Raw genomic sequence first — 15,920 nt, 5'->3', positions numbered from 1 at the left:
AACAAGTCCCATGGTCATTCAAAGAAGGTGTCCAGATTTTAATCCTTAAGCATTCTGCACACACACACACACACACACACACACACACACACACACACACATCTTTCCGAACAAACAGTAATAAAAAAGTACACTACATCTTGCAAATGAGAAAATGAAATCATACACTCTCATTCAACCTCGCAGTAACAAAGGGAAAGGTCAGACGCATGGACACTGGGAAAGGCAGTAAGATAAGCTGATACGCCCAATGCATTTGCCTCGACAGCTTGGCGATAGAAGCAACTTTTTGCAATACTTGCTGCATGGTTTTTTGTTTGTTTATTTGTTTTTTTTTTTTTTATAGTATTGTTTTGGCCTGTGCAGCAAAACACCACATACATTGTAATAATACTATGATTGCCACAACAACTATCATTTTTCTCTATCAGTTTCAACTACAAAAGGAATAGATGCAACGGTATTATGACAATTAAATGTCAGATCTTTCCAACTGACAGCTGCAGAGTTCTGGGATTAATGACGTACAGTTTAAGCACTTCAAGCAGACTTGAATACAAGAGATGAATTCAGAAGTCTTTTGAAAAAATGTATCTAATTTTTTACTTGTTATCGGTTTAGGCTTTAAATGCTGTTTGTCATAGCTTTGCCACTTTTCATCTCATGTTGTTCGTTCTTCTCTCCAATACAGGTTTATGTAATGTCTATTTCTCCTTTATTTCGATATTTTTCCTCCTTCAATGTGCATGGAGACTTAAATTTACTTTTGTGATATGCCCCATATAAAAATGGTTTAGCATTATTATTCTTATCACGTGTTTCTTTATCACTGTTGGACCGGAAAAAAAAAAAAAAAATCTTTTGTTTTGATACAGTGGACTCCCATCATAACGACGTCCTCGGGACCTGCAGTTTTCTTTCGTTATATCAAAATTTCGTTATAACCAAACAAATAAACAACTAAAAACCACAGCGCAGATATTACTGCAGCCCAAATTTTTAATTCGTTGTCTTAAAAAAAAAAACCTGGAATTTCGTTATAACCATGTTCGTTATAATGGGAATGCATTGTATTATAATATTATGTAAACAATAGATATTGATTCTTCCTGCAAAGGGTTCTCTGTCTTACCTGATTGGACGTGCTGAATATGAATGTCGTCCCACTCCACAGTAAATGATGTGTCTGAAAAGAAAAAATGAAATGAAAAAGATAAATTTCTACAATCCATCAATTGACATGTATTATATTGAGTCTGGTATCAAAATGAGACTGTGTGCCCTTGCAGAAGCACAGCCACCAGATGCAATATGTTTTAAATAGAGTCAAAGACAGGAAAAAAACAACATTTCAATCCACTATTACAGCTCTGGAGAGATAGAGAAAAAAAATGGACAGCATAGTATGTACATGTAAAGGAAACTGATATATGCTATTGTGGTTGTATCTTGGCGTTGGAGATTCCATGACGGTAGCATTGCTTCAGCCGCAAGCAATACGAAGGAAGCTACCACAAAATGCATTCTGAATAATTACATGTAGTTTGTGCATCTTGGATCAGACATACCTTTGTACTAAAAACACACTTACACACACACACACACACACACACACACACACACACACACACACATACACACGAAGAGGGAAAAAGAAAGAGAGAATGTGACATTGTTATTCTTTGATTATATGTATATAATGAGGTGTGATGCTAATATTTCAAATCTTTGTTCCTTAAATACAAACATATTTCAGCATCAAATTGGACTACAGTTTAACAAGAATGTCTGCCTTTCTGTATTTTCAAAAGGAGAATTTGCAACCAAGACCCAGCTGTTTCAAATATTAAACAGCAGTGAATGCATAAGGCATGCATACTTGATGAATGTAGTATGTGACATATCATGACAACAGAGATGAAAATATAAACACAGAAATCATTATGTAAATGGCATCCTGTGGGTATGTGTCATCAAATCATCTCGGTCAACAGCCTATGATTTGAGGGCATTATACCACTCATTTGCTCTGTTGACAAAGGACAGACAAACACAATTTTCCTGCAATTCAAACAAAAGGAAATGAAGGCCCCTGTCAAACAGACTGCATTCAAACATAACTTCCAAGGTAGGACTTCACAAAGAATAGTTTCAATAATACAGGATATACAGTCTGACCATGCTTAGATGGCCATTGATTTACTGGCTCTCTCTGTTATCCAGACGACTTACCTTTTTTTTTTGTATTTTCAGTGCCAAGAAGAGATTATCGAGATTTATAGGTACAATCAGGATTTGAGACACCTTAATCAGCAGTGTTATAGTAAATACAGACAGCTGATAGGTATCAAGGGAACAATAAATTGGTAGTACTGTAAAAGTGGAAATTTTCGTGGTGTTGGAATTTTCACGCATTTCGCATAACCAGAAACTAGCATGAAAATAAAAGCACGCAAATATTTTTGCTGACCATATGTTCCAGTTAGATGATGTCTTGATTCAGCAAAATTAAAAACATGCAAAACTCTTCTTACCCGGCCGAGCGGGAAAAATTAGTTGCACAAAAATATCCACTTTTACAGTAATACCCCTAGCATGATATGCTAGGAAGTGCTGTATTTGAGCATATCTTTCTTATCTGGCCAAATTGCTTTAAATCGGACGCCGGCCGTGGCTGGTTAATCAAGGTCAACTGTATTCACATAGGATACAATGCGTGTTCCTGCAAGAATCACACAGTCATACACATCTCATGTCAAAATGAAGAGTGGCTGCTACAATGTATGAAGGTGATACCCAGTCTACTTTCTTATACGATGTCACACCATGCATTATGATCCATTACCGATTCATGTGCTTGGCGCCATTTTTTTTTTTTTTTTAACTGCACTTGCTCAAATTCACAGACTGTTCATATAACATCATCATGTTTTACTGCAAAGCTGGCTACCCCAGAATTTAACAATCTCTTCAGTCATGTTCAAACTCCTTTCTCCTTTGAAAGTAAAATTTGGAGCTTTTTGCTGATCACAATCTAAACTTTAAATATCTTCACACTCAACACTGTGGTCATCAGACTATTTAAAGGTATGTACAACAAGACAGAGAGCGTTCAATCATTTTCAAGTTCTGAAACAAAGGTATTCTAAATTTGACGAGAAGGCATGGCTAACGCTAAAAAGACGGCCTGATGAACACTAGGATTTTTCTTTGATAAACCGGAGATCCTTCTCCTCACTGAGGCAACAAACTTACCGTTGTACCCATATCTGATTCTGGACGAGTCATTCAGGCTTGGGTCAAAATTTCCCATGAGAGGGGCGATGTACTGGGTGGCAGAGAGGTGTTGATGGAAGAAGGTGCTAAGTGACAGGAATCCTGTAAAAGCAATCATAACATGCCATCAGCAATCACAATCACGTCTGAAAGTGTCTAGCATTGGCTCAAATATTGCTTGTAAGTTTTGCCTGTCTATCTATCTCTACAACGTGTATGTCTGCATGCATGCATGCATGCAAAGTGTTTGGAGCCTACACGTTGTAGCATTTTTAGAGTATCTATGGTAATGAGTGGTAGGGTGAGAACTCAAATGATGTCCTCAAGAGCCACTTTACACTACCCTGTAAATTGTCATGTGACTATAGACATCCAAGTTACACTTTCACAATCAATATCATGCACTTATTTTACAAGCTATTGATAAAAACAATCCCAATAACACATATTGTATGCACTCTTCATCAATTGCTTACAGTGTGCATGATTCAATGCTTTTATTCACCTTTTCACTCACATTGGCTTACACCAAGGGGTGGGACATTTTTTTTCTCCCATGCTTTAAAGGTTTCCTCCAGGATAATCCCACACGAAATAAAGCGTTCAATCTACCCTTCAGTAGGTCACAGCTTTCATCAGACTTTGTCTGTTCAGGTTTATTCAGTATGATCTCCAAAGGGGAATATTTCTCCCTCTGGGGTCGCCCTTCTCTTCCCTATTCTATCAGTCAGCTGGGCGCACATCGAAAGAGTGTAGTCTTACACCACGCCCCGGAGAGAAAGTTGTTCGTTAATGGGCTGCCACAGGCTCATGGTTTAATGCATGCCTTGCATATAGTCGAACGCAGACCTACAAGTAGAGAGGGCCAAGTGATCCTATCTTGAGACATTTCAAGCGTCTTTGTCACATGAGCTCCTTCCTCACGGGGGAAAGCCATATCTTACAGACAAGCTTGCGTTCCTACCACATAAAGCTGGGATACTCGATGCACTCGATTTCATAAATCAGGGTTGAAACCATGCATGGCGGACTTCATTTCTTAATACATGGCAATAAAAGTATACGGGGAGAGCATGATTCCAGAGCCTTTAATTGATATGTAGTAATTGATTATTACAGAGTAGGTATGGTTTATCTTTTAATTCTAGTAGCGGCAGATCAGATATTTAAAAAAGAATTTAGCCATCATGGTACATTTACATTTATTTGGGGTAGTTTCTTGTACACAATACTTTGGTAGAATCAAATCATTTCAAAGAAAAGTAATACCTAAAGTGATATGTGGATTCAGTGAAATCAGAATATTACTAGAACAGAGTTGGCAGTGAAGTATTGAGGAAAGTTGAACAAACTTTTTTGGTCACTACAGAAAGGAGTAACCCTTCTGATCACGAGGAATATGAGGACATATGTGACCACCCAGCTCAAAACTCACAAAAAGTTGCACATTGAGGATTCTCCACAACAGACCGACGTACTGGCATGGCATTTGGGTTGGCTGACTCAAATTTTTGAATTTGTTTTACTTGGGAAAATAATATTTTCTCCACTTCCTGTTGGAATTTGGCAACTTAAAAATCTAAATTCAGATATTAGCTGCATTTTTTTTTTGTAGGCTATACTTTTTCAGACAGGCACTGCTTTCACTAAGAAATAGAATACATTTTCATCGATACTTTTGCAGAGCACAACTAAGTGACCCTTATCTTTAAATCCTCTTTTCTCTCTTTCCTATGAAACTGCACCTACTAACTCTCTCTTCACTCAATTACTTTTTGAATGGGTTTAAAAAGGATGGTCCCATCTTAAAAAGCTACATACCATTTTAATGCTCAGAGTGTAGTCCTTTAAAGTATGCAGAAAATGCAAATTATTCATTTTGGCCAACTTTTTGAGCTAGGGGAACATACAAATTGTAAAGTACGATCTATTCTCTACTGAATTAACATCAGGCATTTTGCAAGTATTTAGCCAAACTGATTCTTCACATACTTTTCATTGATAAAATCTCACAGAAAATAGTACATATCCAATTATTATGCACAATTTAAAGAACAAGCCAACCATTCTTCCTGTCTATAGATCTCAAGATATCTTTGAGATGACTTAACATTGTGTCTGGAAAAGGAGGTACCATCGCATTTTGCTCCTGTGACAACTGTTCCCATGAAATATCTGCACATTATTACAAGTCACACATAAATTCTGCCCACAAACATAGCCCTAACCCTAAATTTAATCCTCAGATCAAACTAAATCTAAAACCCTATCACAACCCTAACCCTAAATCCTTGGAGAAAATAAGACTGGAGCAATGTGTCACAGGAGGAATATGTTGTATCACCGGAAAAGGAAAATGCAAAGAGATTGAAATGTAGGCACAATGTACCAAGCATCTGCCCTTTACCCTGTGTTGAAACAAGGCAGTGATGCATGTGAGGTCGTTTTCCCATCCTCCTTTCGACATGAAGAGCGGGAAGTTGTTAAAATATTCAGCAGATTTCCGCACCTTACCCCAAGTCACTGCAGGCAAGGAGATGGATCTATAGTGTAGCATCTAATTTCCCTGATATTCCTCAGCCCCCATCCCCCTTCATCCATACTTCAGGCAACAGTTGCCTTTAAAAGCAAAGCAATTTATAAAGGTGCGTGCATATTGCTGCATTAGACTATGGGGCATTTGTCTTGTTCTTTTCATTGTTTTGTTTTGTTTTAAGTGATCAAGCTTATGAAGGCAATTATGCAATAATAATATACCGTACGAGCTGAAATTTTCGCGGTAGTTTTATTTTCGCGAATTTCCTTTGAATCGTGAAAATAACAGACGAAAATAACAACGCGCAAATAACCAAGTTCAATTAGATTCTCGCAACCGCGAATTAAAAACATGCGAAAATGTCCTCCAAGTAGCAATTCGCGAAAATATCTGTATGCGAAAATTTCAGCTCGTACAGTACATCAGCTTTATTTTTTCTGTAACAGAAAAAAACTTGGGTGAAGAAAACAATAATGTACTGTGGATCTGGACACATGAAGCAAAGACATCATATTATGAATACATCACATCTTTTAATGGTCATTGTCATAAAACATTTACTGTGGTTTTTTAATGAAGAACAAGTCTTCATAGAGTTGGATTCAACACGTTGTCCTTGTACAAAATTATTTACTGTAACCCATTTTAAGTCATGCCTCATTATTCCAAGGACCAACACATATCTTTAACTCAACAGACCAAAATAATAACTGAAACAGTGAGGCCTTTTGCATTCTTCAGGACATTCAGACAAATTTTAGTTTTCAGGGAGCCTCAAGGGTAGAATCTGTGAGACCTGGTACTGTAATGCGGTATTTACGAACAATTACCTGTCTAAAATGTACCTTCACATAGTTCAGCCTAACTGCACTATACACACATTATTTTACCTACTGAACCAACTCTAGAAGGAATCTATACAATGTGCATTATGAAACTGAAAGAGGGCATTTTGTTCACTAATATGGACAGCAAATGTACAATAGGAGGAAGAGGAGGAGGAGCAGGAAGGAAGAAGGGAGCAGTGAAATTACATTTTTTTTTAAACATCATCTTCTTCTTGCCTCTCAGCCTGAAGACTATTGTGATGTACATGTGTAGCATTTCCAAGCATGTTAAAGTATAACTGTTCACCATTGGGAACAGTGACATAAAAGATGTTTGAGTTAAATCTCATATGATGTATTATATGTGTAGGTCAGTTGCATGACAAAACATCCTACCACAAAGATTTTGTGATAAAGCCTAAAATATAAGGAGACATCGCTATTTTTCTCAATAAACTGTAACTGAAGACAGTTTCTTCTAGAAATGATCCTATCATGTTCACATTATATATTAAACAATACTTACATTTACTTAATATACCCCTTGATTAACATTTTTTACATTAATTGGCTGTTTCTATCCCTATAACTCACATTTTAGAACTATTTTGAAGAGCACACTACAGCTGGGTTTTTGTTTCAACTGCAAATGGTAAATGATGCCTTTATTGGACATTACAACACTGAGTATCACCAACAACAGAACTGATGCACTAGGTTTTTAGAAGCCATAGAGGGGCCATCCTTTCTGTCCCTGATCATTCTGAGACAAGCATCATATTTTTCTCTCTCAGTCTGTCTAGATCTAGCGTATTTACGAATGGAAGGATAGAATGCACAGCATGTACTTTGTGTTAACTGTGCACATAATGTGGAGCACAGATTGTATGAAATAGGAATATCTTTCACTTGTTTCATTTTTTTTTTTTTTTTTTGTAATCATCAAAGGTTTCTCGGCTGATTTGCTGTCTGTAAATCAAGCAACACTGGCAAACATTCTCAGCCAGTACAATGCTTTGAGCTTTATCACTTCTCTTATTAGCATTATTACCTAAATCATTATCACTATCATTATTAGCACTACATGTAGCTGCATCTTCCTCGAGAGATTTTCTTACTCATAGCAACTCCAAAAAAAAAAAAAAAGAAAGAGATGTTCCTTATGTACACCCTATCAAAACCATACACATAATGTGTGTCAGGGTACAGCGTCGTGCACGAGTTTGGAAATTATCTCATCAGGGCTGTCATTGCTCACGGTAGACTGAAATTCTCCACCAGGAAGACATGTCAGTCACGTACACATTAGCACATGGTGAGCACACACCGTGCACAAAATGCATTATGATAGGAAGCAGTGTAAAGATCAATTCATTAACTCAATGGGTTTTCATCATTATACAGCCTCTTCTTTTTTTTTCCCCCCAGTACGCTGGCACCCCTACGTGCTTGGGTTCCCTCTGATCAGGGAGGTGAGACACCTACACCTCCCTACTCTGATCACGACAAATCAATACACCACAAGTAAAAAAATGTGATGAAGATTGGGATGCCATGCAATTACCCATCCCCCCCCCCCCCCCCCCCCCCCCCCCCCAATCGGGATTAGATTCAGAGCATGCTGTACCCTCTTTTGAGTTTTTTCACATCACCATTGATTTCCAGGCTTTTTTGCTTTAATCCAAAGACTACAAAAGAGGGAAGACTGATTCAATTGGAGGGCAAGAATATGGCCTGCTTGTTTCGAATAGCTCATTCTCTGTATACAGAGACTAAGCGATACTGTACATTGATGTGCAACCACAAGCAAGGCTGGCTGAGACACACAAATTCATGTCATTTTCTGTCCCCGTCTTACCTTAGCAACTTGGGAATGGAGGTTACGGCATTTGAATAATGAGGGGGAAACTGCCCTGTTTTGCATAAACCACTGCGTTATTTACGAATGAATTGAATCGTTGAACTTGAGGTTACTCACGCCTGTTCAGGTTTAACTGACTTATATCAATAATTCATTGAAAAGATGCCACGCAGCACGTAGATTTCAAGAACCTCGGTGGCTAACAGACAGATTTGTTTCATTTTTAGAGTCCTTAAAGCTTTTCATGGAATGTGGTAGAACACTGAATAGCACAATCTTTTATATGAAAAATAGTTTGAGACAAGGTCCCTCTATAATTCATTGTTTTTGTTCAGTTGGTTGTTTGTTGTTGTTGGTGTTTGTTTGTTTGTTTTGTTTTGTTTTGTTTTTTTTTTGGGGGGGGTGGTTTGGGGTATTCTTTTTTTCACTTGGGAGGGGGGGGGGCTGAGGGGGCAAGAAATTTATTTGAATTTCAAAGAAAGCCTGACTTGTAAGTGAACCTTCAACATATGAAATGACCACAGAATCATTCATCAATGACGTAAAAAGTTAAAATGTTCAGTAGACTCTAAATTGGTTCATGATTTAAATAATATGATGAGAACCCTCTTTGAACAGTCACCTCTTGGTGATATCCAAAATACATCTGAGCAATAAATGTTTCATTTGATTATCATCATGGGTAGAATGTAAAAGTGATGAATTTGTGAATGCACACATGTGGGGAAGTTTCAGCAGCAAAGTTTTTGAACATGTCATTGAATGACACAACCTTGGTTTCTGCAACACACGTACACACCAGGAAATAAACGACCATTCTGTTTCATGCGTGTTTTGCATTGCATACTTAATTTTACAGTGTATGTATATTTACTGCCTCTACTTTTTTTTCCTTCTCTTCTAATACTTGAGGACAAAACAAATATGGACAATGGGCGACTTTCAATGACATTTAAGGAATTTTTCTCTTTTCATTATCCTGAATCAACACAAGCCACTAAGCAAAGATGGACTTTTCTTTTTGCAGTAAAGAAATTTGTGCAAATTTTGCACATCTTTTTATTGTACTGTCACAAATATGACGACACAAGGGTATTGTGAATTGTTGCAGGACATTTTCAACCATGTACAAATTTACCCCTATCCACAAAAGTACAAACAAGCAAAGTTCACCGAGATTGGCCAAATATGAAAAGTGATTGTGCAAAAGTTTCAACTTTAATGGTTACATTAGTATGGGTTACATTATAAATGCTTCCACTTGTAATGGCTACAGCAATATTTTGCCTAGATGCTACATATCACATGGTGGGACTGTAGATTTCAAGCTTACCTCCTGTTGCAATGTATACTTTGGTGAGATTATGCCCATAGAACGGGAACTGAAAAGGCAGCGAAACCTCCTGCATAGACAAAAGCATGACACAACCATTGCTAGGATCAACTTATAAAACGAGAGCAAGTTTTGAAAACAAAAAGGCTGTTATTATTACATTATTTATGAAAAGCTGTACAGCAAATTGCGGTTGCCATGACAACTTGAATACTCACAGCTGACTGGCTGTTCCCCCAACTTGTCATAAAACTGTATCATCAGCTCCACTGATTTGGAGTCTATCAATAAGTTCTTGAATGAGTATTATAGTCTGTTTGAGAACCTTAAAAGCCTTTCAGTATAAACATTTATCTGAGAATACTACAAATTGTAATCACTGCAACTAAATAATATACTTTATGGGACCCTCATTATCCACACAGCTCTAGAAATAACACAAAATTCCCTCTGGCTTCTCCACATTACAGACATTTCAGTTGTTAATGTATTTCATCAAGATATAGACCTGTTATATGAGTTTTTAATGGTTTCAAAATGGTATATCCTGACGATAAGTACTTTCACTGATACCACAGTCGCCACATTTTTTCTGTTGTTCATAAAATGGAGAGTGTTCTGAGTGAGAGTGGTCATTCGTATCATGTAAAACTTACCCCCGCAGTCAAGTGGGTTCTCGAGAGCGCAGTGTGCACATTCACAATGCGATCATCTGTAGCAACCATGTCAATGAAGTAGTGCTGCCCATTTGAGTAGTATGTTGAGTTATAGTAGCTGTGACCATCCTGTTATCAATAGAATAGAAATTGTAAGCAAACAATTGTGATGACCATCGTGAAATATTATTTTTATATTATATTATTTATTATTATCATATACATTTTTAATATCATATCTTATAATTATATGAAAAATTAATTATAGCAAAATGCATACACTTGAATGTAAAATTTTTAAAGACATCACACTATCACATGAATCATCAAGAGTGTACTATACTACACTATATGTTAAAACTGTCAAATCTTCATGATGAAATTCACAAGTGACATAATGAGTTTGTAACATTAATTGCAACGTAGAGCTCTGCATACAGACTGAATGCTCTACTCAATATCATACATACTTGTATTGCAGGGCTAGGCATTACCGATGGCCCAGGGGCCACAGAAAATTTATGTCGGACCACCAAATTTCCAAAATGTCTAACTACAGCTGTATACATGTATCTTCTGGTGGCCTTGATCAATTAACTAAAACTCAAAAGATTTTTGTATTAATCCTTTTACTTTGACCACTACCAAATTTCTTTTCTGGACAACCAAAATTTCAAATTCAAAGATTTTACTGGCCCAAATGGGCCATCAGAGAGAGAGAGAGAGAAAAAAAAAGAAGTTAGTGTTACCAGGGAGATGGCACCTCCCTGGTGTTACACTGTATGCCCTGCATATTGAGAAGGGTTTTACACGCAACATGGACACACAAAACTATTCCATTTTTGTCTGTCTATGTTGCATACACTGTGTACATTACACACAAAATCTAGAATGGTATAAAATACAATGTTTAACTAAATTTCAGAGCTGTCATCTTAAATTTCTAATCAATATTATGCCATGCAGTTGAAAAACGACAAAGTTTTTATGAGCATTCATTATTTGATCTTCATATGTTAGTACATACAACTTGTAAATATCCAGCACTGCATAGCGTACGTACAAGATTACCCCCAAATTGTTCATTTTGGTAAAAATTCTAATAGACTGCATTTTATAACTTTATTTGTTTATTTATTCATTTGAATAAATTTTGGGGGAAATTTACCTTTAAATAATTATCAAAGAATTCTAAAAGATGGTTTTGTATTGGAGGATAATGCACACTGGAAACAGAAATAAAGCAACATCCCTGAAATGTACCTTTCTACTGTGGAAATGCCCAACAATGTACCTTCACACAATGGCACACTGTGCTGACTTTAACAATGTTTGTCAGCCTGAAAGTACAGTAAACAACAATATCAATATCTATCATGGATGGTCAGTGTGGTATGGATGTGTTCGTTTAACAAGCAAGCTTTTGCTTCATTTTTGTGCAAATACTTTTTTTTACAAGTTGTAGATGGGATAACCTCTTAAAAATGAATTTGAAAAGACAGGTCACTCTTAACTTTAACTTCATTCATTTCTTCTGATAAACCACACATTCTGGTTTACAAAAAAAAAAAAAAAAAAAAAAAACCAAAAAAATGTAAAGTGTTCGTATCTATGTCTCATGGTGCCTGGTGAAAGTACAGTGAACATATATTGATGGGTACTACTATCATTATCCCTACATTTAATGCAAAAAAACAACAACTATAATGGTTATTATCTGAATTGCTTTGATTCTCATATATATTCTAATCTAACCTGTTCCATACTGAATCCTGAAATGCCCATAGACTTAATACGCAGACCATCAGGTTCCCATAGGGACTGGGTTTAAAATTGCTATTGATGTGCATCCTTCAGAGAGTCACAAAATCACACAAAATGCAATACCTGCCTTACACTGGAACTTTATAAACAGAATGAGAACCGATCATGCTATACAAATATCAGAGATGTGTACCACTCAATCACTGCTGCAGTATTAACTTACAAACACTGCAACATGATAAACACAAGTGGACTTTCTACAGTGAACCGAAAAGATTTATGTCATAATTTGGACAAACTTTGCATTGAATTTTTCCATGAAATATACATTTGTGGTTAAATAATGTTAATGTACTCAGTAAGATTGCTTGGTCTTCCTCTCTCCCTACATGTACCTCCCTCTGCCTCTAAGCCCCCCCCCCCCCCCCCCCATTTTCCTGCAATGTACTGCCAGTCATGATATTTGCAGAAATGATTTCATCAAACAGTGTGTCATAAAAATGGGTGTGGTATTGCCATTTCATCATTATTTCTTTGAGAGTCCAAATCTTAGAGTATGATAATGTGCATAGAAGGAACAAATTCTCTCCAAACCAGTTAATGGCCCCAAAACATTCTCGATATCTAATACAACTTGTACTTACCCAATTTCTCCTAATGATATTCTGTTCAATTGATGCAACTGAGGCTTTGGGTATGAACAATACATGTGCATGTAGGAGTAGTGTGCTTGAATGTACTTTAAATGTTTCTGTCTGATTCCACCTGTTTCTATAGTAATTGGATTCCATAACTTGTGAAATAATTGAAATTATTATTTTCTCTCTCCCTACCGTACCAGTGTTTTCCTTTATATATCAGTGGCGGATCGGGGGGGGGGGGGGGGGGGGGGGGGGTGCGCAAGAGGCGCACGTCCCCCCTTTATTCAGAATTCCTGGATCCGCCCCTGTATATCTACATATATTCACAACTTACTTGGGTGACAGCTACAGCATGAAATAGTGAACAGGTTTGAAAATCAGCAATAACACAAAATCATTTCCTACAAATGTATACCGTACCTGTAACATAAATTCAGTACCTCCAACATCTCCCATGCAACATTACGCACTACCTGTATTTTTAATCATTAGAAAAAAAAAGTACACTGTGAATTTGTAGTTAATTTGTAGCTAACAAAACAAAACATATACCAGTAAATATATACCACCTACAAATTATATGAAAATTACAATGTATGCTAAAGGAATCAGTCCATGCAGATTATGTCAGTCTACATGGTGCATTCAAAAAAAAAAAAAAAAGGGTTTTAGTGGCAATCCCTATCATTTATTGTTTTGTTGTTTGGTTGGTTACAAGTGTTTTTTGGTGGTTTTTTGCGGGGGGGGGGGGGGATACAATTGTGTATAAGCTGCATTATTATCACATCATGATACAAGATATCCATTTTGTGAAATTGTTAGATTAAAAGAAAAAACCTAAATGTCGTTCAATCTACTTTATAACTATTAAATGAGCAGTACTGTAAAACGAGGAATGTTCGCGTGCATTTCAATTTCTCGAATTTTGCGAGCACCAAGATTCGTGAAGTTAAAATGCACATGAAAGTTCTTGTCTACATTATATGCATTGAATGCCAGTGGCAATTCGCAAAAATTTCACACTCTGAGTTGTTTTGTACATTCAATGTACAAAGGAGTCTGAAAAATGGACAGTTGCCTGTATCTCAGTATTACATCTTTGTCCAAATGCTTATAAATGTGGGTAAAGGGGGAAATATTTTTAGCTATGCTCCAATAGTGTCTTTGCTTTAGTAGATTATACTACAGTGTTCAGCATTATTTACAGTCAATGCAATGTTCTGTGACACTTGGGCACCTTTTCCCCACTCTTCCACTTTGCTGAAGGGGGGGGGGGGGGGTAATTTTTCGATTGATGAAGTCATTGTTATACAAAGAGTGATGACATACTCCTCTCTTCTGCTATTTAAAGCTGACAAAATGCTGCTTATAAAGGGCAAAGCTCTGTCTAGCACAGACCTTTAGATCTACAATATCCTCAGGACTTCAACTTGTGTACATGTATGGAACAAAGTAAACTGTATGATGGATGAGTGGTCATACAGAATGCTCTGTAATATACAAACAGGACACTGCACACTTACGTTTAGTGTGCACCCCATGTCACACAAGAATCACACACAGTATACAAATCAGGGTTCGAAATTGGCGATGGTCCGCTGGCCATTGGCCCCCCAAAATCATGTCGGACTAGCTAAAAATCATACAATTCTGAAGTAACTAGTCCGTCTGGCCAGCCAAAATATTGCTTCAGTGTCAAAATTGATTCTAAGTAGTCCGCCTGGCTAGTTTAAAAAAAAGTTAAGTGCGACCCCTGCAAATGGATCTCGAATCAAATTAACAAGCACACACACATATAATAATAATAATAATGATAATAATAGAGACTCTTATAAAGTGCTCAATCTACCTAAAAGGATACTCATGGCGCTATAGAACAGAGTACATCATGTACATACCCATAAATGGCCATTATCTTTCATTCTTTCATTCTGAAAGTGATGGATTTACAACAGAAAACACTTGCTTTTTATTTCACTGTAAAAACTGCATATTAATGGCCACCTTTATAATCAAGAAAAATTATATTCTCGTTACAGAAAATTACAGCACAGAGAGAGCAGTGTTCAACTTCAAACCCCATATTTAATGCAATGTACAAAATCAAAACCATACACATGTACTGTAAAACACAATATTCACAGCATGAAAATTTCATGAATTGGGGCCAACGGCCTTTCTCGCAGCATGAAATTTTCAAGACTTGCCTCTGGCGTCCAATGCATTTTGTGTAGGCAATTCCGCAAATGTTGCCGCTTGCAAAATTTGCGAAATCAAAATGCACGTGAACATTCCTCGTTTTACAGTATATGATACTTTGCATGGCCAGTAAAATTGCTTTCGATTTCATAAATATACTGGATGAGCAGTCATCAAATGGCTTGCTCCCACCGCAGGGAGGTGGGCACCTCCCTGCTCCCACTGTAATGGTAGTAGATACTGTAATGTACTAACTTTTGTGCACCAGGACTCTTAACATGCTTGAATGACTGCTACAACTGTAGAACACCCACTAGTCAAATTTGCCACACATACAGTACCTACTCAGTCATTGACAATTGTCAAACAAAGCTGTGGAAAAAAAAAATGCCCAAACACAATCAAAGAGAAAATGGAGTCATGCTTCTGGTCTAGTTCACACACATGTATACACACATAAAAAAAATGAAATTTGTGTCATTTTCATGATATTCATGAACTTGGAATGTGTTCACCTGAGAACATCCTCATCTAACAACTTTTAGTCCATGGGCCAGGCCAGATATTGGTACCATCTGAGGTGGCAATACCTTTTTGGTCTCATTTTGTTTGTCGGGCGTAGATATGCTTATCAAGCTATGATAGCATTTCCAAATGAGTAGCTTAGTCATAATAAATGAATTTTAAACCAATATAGTTGTAAATTTGGTCTCGTTGTTAAATCCCTGTACTTCTGAATCGAGACCAACCGCTATACAAAGAAGAGCACTGTCTTCTGTATGTTCACAGGTGTTCTGTTGTAAACGCTATGCGCTTAGTCTTTATTC

General features: G+C 36.9%; 1 protein-coding gene across 1 annotated transcript in view; it reads right to left on the bottom strand.

Annotated features, from left to right (window-relative positions):
* The window catches only part of LOC139737985 (plexin domain-containing protein 2-like), a 36,677-nt gene that overhangs the window by 18,155 nt on the left and 2,602 nt on the right, over nt 1-15,920 (bottom strand). Inside the window, exons 2-5 of the mRNA XM_071648651.1 lie at nt 10,490-10,618; nt 9,834-9,903; nt 3,256-3,378; nt 1,133-1,186 (exon numbers count right to left, since the gene is read on the bottom strand). Coding sequence (XP_071504752.1) covers nt 1,133-1,186; nt 3,256-3,378; nt 9,834-9,903; nt 10,490-10,618 — 376 coding nt within the window. The remainder of the gene's footprint in view (nt 1-1,132; nt 1,187-3,255; nt 3,379-9,833; nt 9,904-10,489; nt 10,619-15,920) is intronic.

Source organism: Diadema antillarum, unplaced genomic scaffold (genome assembly GCF_040938485.1).
Source record: "Diadema antillarum isolate AM-2024a unplaced genomic scaffold, OU_Dant_1.0 seq00000718_RagTag, whole genome shotgun sequence".
NCBI lineage: Eukaryota > Metazoa > Echinodermata > Echinoidea > Diadematoida > Diadematidae > Diadema > Diadema antillarum.
The sequence above is the reverse complement of the archived record's forward strand: the minus strand, read 5'-3'. Positions and strand labels throughout refer to the sequence as shown.